The sequence below is a fragment of the Gracilinanus agilis genome, chromosome 6 (assembly GCF_016433145.1).
Source record: "Gracilinanus agilis isolate LMUSP501 chromosome 6, AgileGrace, whole genome shotgun sequence".
NCBI classification, from domain to species: Eukaryota; Metazoa; Chordata; class Mammalia; order Didelphimorphia; family Didelphidae; genus Gracilinanus; species Gracilinanus agilis.
The window spans coordinates 89,411,812-89,416,975 of NC_058135.1; the positions used below are offsets into that span (position 1 = coordinate 89,411,812).

Consider the following 5,164-nt stretch of genomic DNA (forward strand, 5'->3'; position numbering starts at 1 on the left):
ATACAACTAATTTTCAGCAGCACATGGAACATTCACAAAGATTGAACATGTATTAGGGTGTAGAAATATAGCAGAAAAAATGCAAGAAAGCAAAAATAATAAAAGCAACCTTATCAGATTGTAATGCAATAAAAACAGTTATTAGTAAGAATACATGGAGAGGTAAACCAAAAACTAATTGGAAATTTCCCTGTAAGACTGGAGGCCGGCTGGGCTGGCGGGGGGGGGGGGGAACAGCACCAGGGAAGGGGAAGAAGGCGGCAACCCCAGCTTCTATGGGCGTTGAGGGCTGCTAGCACCCGGCGGGAGACAGCCACCTGGGTACAAGCGCATTCGCCGTGGGGCCAGGGCCAGGGCCAGAGAGCCAGCCACCTGGATGGGACCGGCCACCTCCAACTCTCGTCCGTGGGATGATGACAGCCCTTTGGGCAGACTATAGTCTCTTGGAGGTAATGGACCTGGGATTGTGTCAATTTTACTCACCCAATAAAGCATCAAGTACAGAATAAAACATCTGAGTACATTGGTAAAAGACTCTTTCATCTCAGGAAAACCTTGATTTTGTGCTCTCGAAATTGAATCAACAATGAAGACGTGATATCTGGGAACAAAAGAACAACTTGGCTGCTGACTTTCTTATCAGAATTTACTAGTGATTGTGTAAGCAGAAACAAGCTGCAAGGGATCTTTGTGTCACCCAGCTATTAGAAGAATGCTATACCCTGAGACTATTTACTTAACTACTGTTCACATGTAGATCATTTAGTTTTTCTGACCATGTCTGTCTCTGAAATAGTAAATAGCATTCCTAGATTCTTTGTTGGGACTGAAGAGGGAGAAGCAGATGAGCTCGATTCCACCAAATCTGGAAGTTTTGAGCACTTCTATGAACATGCTGATGAAGAAGATGATGAAGATGAGTCTCCACCAGAAAGATAGATTGTGGTTGGAATATGTTCCATGGCAAAAAAATCCAAATCAAAACCAATGAAGGAAATTCTTGAACGTGTCTCCTTGTTTAAATATATCGCAGTAGTAATATTTGAAGAGGAAGTAATTTTAAATGAACCAGTAGAAAACTGGCCACTGTGTGATTGTCTTATTTCTTTCCATTCTAAAGGATTTCCACTGGACAAAGCAGTTGCCTATGCAAAACTCAGGAACCCATTTGTGGTCAATGACTTGAATATTCAATATCGCATACAAGACAGGAGAGAAGTTTATAGTATTCTTCAGTCTGAAGGCATTTTACTTCCTCGTTATGCAATTTTAAACCGTGATCCAAATAATCCCCAAGAATGTAATCTAATTGAAGGGGATGATCATGTGGAAGTAAATGGAGAAGTTTTCCAAAAGCCATTTGTAGAAAAACCCCTCAGTGCTGAGGATCACAATGTTTACATTTATTATCCAACATCTGCTGGAGGTGGAAGCCAAAGGCTCTTCAGGAAGATTGGAAGTAGAAGTAGTGTTTACTCACCAGAAAGCAGTGTGAGAAAAACCGGTTCTTACATATATGAAGAGTTCATGCCTACAGATGGCACTGATGTCAAGGTATACACAGTAGGTCCAGATTATGCCCATGCTGAAGCACGGAAATCTCCTGCACTTGATGGCAAAGTAGAACGGGATAGTGAAGGAAAGGAAGTCAGATATCCTGTTATCCTCAATGCAAGAGAGAAGTTAATTGCTTGGAAAGTCTGCCTTGCATTTAAGCAAACGGTTTGTGGCTTTGATTTGTTACGTGCCAATGGACAGTCCTATGTCTGTGATGTCAATGGCTTCAGTTTTGTGAAGAATTCTATGAAATATTATGATGACTGTGCAAAAATACTTGGTAACATTATAATGCGAGAGCTTGCTCCACAATTTCATATCCCCTGGTCAATACCATTAGAAGCTGAAGATATCCCAATTGTGCCAACAACATCTGGAACTATGATGGAACTTAGATGTGTTATAGCAGTTATACGCCATAGGGATAGGACACCAAAACAGAAAATGAAAATGGAAGTGAGGCATCAAAAATTTTTTGATCTTTTTGAAAAGTGTGATGAATATAAAACTGGAAAATTAAAATTGAAAAAGCCAAAACAATTACAGGAAGTATTGGATATTGCTAGACAACTTTTAATAGACCTAAGACAGAACAATGATTCTGAAATTGAAGAAAGTAAATCAAAACTTGAACAATTAAAAACTGTATTGGAGATGTATGGGCATTTTTCTGGAATAAATCGTAAGGTTCAATTGACCTATCTCCCTCATGGTTGTCCTAAAACATCTAGTGAGGAAGAAGACAATCCAAGAGAAGAGCCGACTTTACTCTTGGTTCTGAAATGGGGAGGAGAATTAACTCCTGCAGGAAGGGTCCAGGCTGAAGAACTTGGAAGAGCTTTCAGGTGCATGTATCCTGGAGGACAAGGTGACTATGCAGGATTTCCTGGTTGTGGTTTACTAAGATTACATAGTACCTACCGACATGACCTCAAAATATATGCTTCTGATGAGGGAAGAGTTCAAATGACTGCAGCTGCTTTTGCAAAGGGACTTCTGGCTTTAGAGGATGAGCTTACCCCTATTCTTGTCCAAATGGTAAAAAGTGCAAATATGAATGGACTTTTGGATAGTGATAGTGATTCCCTAAGCAGTTGCCAGCATCGTGTGAAAGCAAGACTTCATGAAATACTTCAGAAAGACAGAGAATTCACTTCTGAAGACTATGAAAAGCTTACTTCATCTGGAAGCAATTCTGTTATTGTGGGAGGCCAATAAGAGAAACAGAGTCTTAAACAGATGAACATCTGAGACTCCTCTTTTGACCCCTTTTGTGGTCCTTGTGATTTCTTGTTGAAATGTATTGTGACCTTATTGAAAAGCTTTATGTTCCTATCAAACCTGAATTTAAAGGGTTAACACTTTTAACACAGTAAGGAATGCTGCTGCCTGTTATAGCCAAGGCCAAGATACTCCCCAACTTGGCTTTCTGATAAGAACCTAGTCAAAATTCAGCCTTGGCCTTGGTCTATTCTGAAGCCAATGTTTTGTGTTTTAACTTCTGCGCATCTGCAAAGTTTCGGGGGGGAGGTTCTTTTGTGTGAAATGAGTCTTGAAACATATATAATAAACTCCATGCTCCTGGAGCCAGAGCTGGAAGCATGAAGTAAAAGACATTTCCCTTGTCCTGTCCTTATTTCCTTATCAACTAAACTGTCATCAGATTATCAGAGATGATAAAGAGATCTCCACATGTTATCAAATGAATGCAATTAATCAAAAATCCTGTGAAGACCTGTGACAAAGTTTACTCTTTGATTCAAAGTTTGACTTCTCAAATCAGACAAAGAATGGAAGTTCCCACATCATCAGATATCCAGCTTTATCATAGTGAAACGTTAGAGCTAATGCTACGTCGATGGTCCAAGTTGGAAAAGGACTTTAAAACAAAGAATGGAAATATGACATCAGTAAAATCCCTGACATTTATGACTGTATAAAATATGATGTTCAGCATAATGGCTCTTTGAAACTAGAAAATAAAATGGATTTGTACAGGCTTTCAAAAGCATTAGCAGATATTGTTATACCTCAAGAGTATGGCATATCTAAAATTGAAAAACCATAGATTGCCAAAGGCTATTGCACTCCTTTGGTTAAGAAAATTCGATCAGATCTTCAGAGAACACAAGATGATGACACTGTAAATAAGCTCCATCCTCTGTATTCCAGAGGTGTCATGTCCCCTGAGCGTCATGTCCGTACTAGATTATATTTCACCAGTGAAAGTCATGTACATTCTTTACTATCTATCCTTCGTTATGGTGCCTTATGTGATGAATCAAAAGATGATCAGTGGAGGCGAGCTATGGATTACCTAAATGTTGTCAGCGAACTCAATTACATGACTCAGATTGTTATCATGCTCTATGAGGATCCAAACAAGGATCTGTCCTCAGAAGAGCATTTTCACGTTGAGTTACACTTTAGCCCAGGAGCCAAAGGCTGTGAAGAAGACAAAAATTTACCATCTGGGCATGGTTATAGACCTGCTTCGAGAGAGAATGAAGAAAAAAAGAAAACTTCCAGAAGAACTGACTCCACTGATGAGGGACTTAGACATAAAAAGGATGAGCCTGAAAAATGTGCATTACTTTGTAAACCTATGGTATCAGATCCAATTCATATATTCAAAAAAACTTCTGTTATACGACCTAGGAAAACCGAAGTTGTTTCAGAAAATATTACTTTTCCAAGAAAAAGGGCTGTGGACCTGAAACAGAGTGCAGTAGGGTCTCACTGTGCTAGCCTGTTTAGCACCTCGGTGCTTGGGGGTTCTTCAAGTGCACCTAACCTACAGGATTATGCTCGTACTCATCGTAAAAAGCTGACTTCTTCTGGCTGCATAGATGACGCCACACGTGGTTCTGCTGTTAAAAGGTTTTCTATCTCATTTGCTCGACACCCAACCAATGGCTTTGAATTATATTCCATGGTGCCATCTATTTGTCCTCTAGAAACTCTTCACAACGCCTTATCTTTAAAGCAGGTGGATGACTTTCTTGCTTCCATTGCACTTCCATCAAATGAAAGAAGAATGACAGCTGATGAATATTCTTCAAGTTGCACTTCACTTACACCTCCAAGAAGAAAGGTATCTTTAAATACCTACACACCTACAAAGATCCTCCCAACACCATCTTGCAGCTTAACAAGTACTAAAGGAAGCAAAGAAGCCACCAGTCCATCTAAAAAGACTTCATCTAACAAAACAGAAGATACAACTCAAGATAAAACTTCTCAGAAGAAATGAAATCTTTTTGAAACTGGAACCAGGTGCCTCCCTCAAAAAATAAACTATTAAGGGGGGTAGGGAGGAATAGTAAACCTTTACTTCTCAAAGCCATTCATTTAAGTTCCTTGCTGTATACTACATATCCATTTAGATATTTTCAGAGCTGCTTAACACTTTGCATATATTCAGATAAAAGGGTCTTTTGTCATTGTCTTTATTTAAGACAGATGTCCTGAATGTTTAGCTCATTTTTGTATATTTAAAAAAGCTACACAAATTTTTTTGAGTGTCAAATGTTTACTGTGTACCTGTAGTAGAGGAAGAAAGGTGGTGGGAACAGCCCCAATGGTAAAAATTGTGGCTCTAATAATG

The 5,164-nt window shown here is 39.2% G+C and overlaps 1 protein-coding gene across 1 annotated transcript; it reads left to right on the top strand.

Annotated features, from left to right (window-relative positions):
- The first annotated feature begins 777 nt into the window (after positions 1 to 777).
- LOC123251308 (inositol hexakisphosphate and diphosphoinositol-pentakisphosphate kinase 2-like) lies at positions 778 to 4,925 on the top strand. The gene is given in 3 exon segments (XM_044680543.1): positions 778 to 2,760; positions 3,240 to 3,453; positions 3,456 to 4,925. Coding segments are annotated over 3 exon segments (3,552 nt in total). The 3' UTR covers positions 4,811 to 4,925.
- Positions 4,926 to 5,164: the final 239 nt, after the last annotated feature.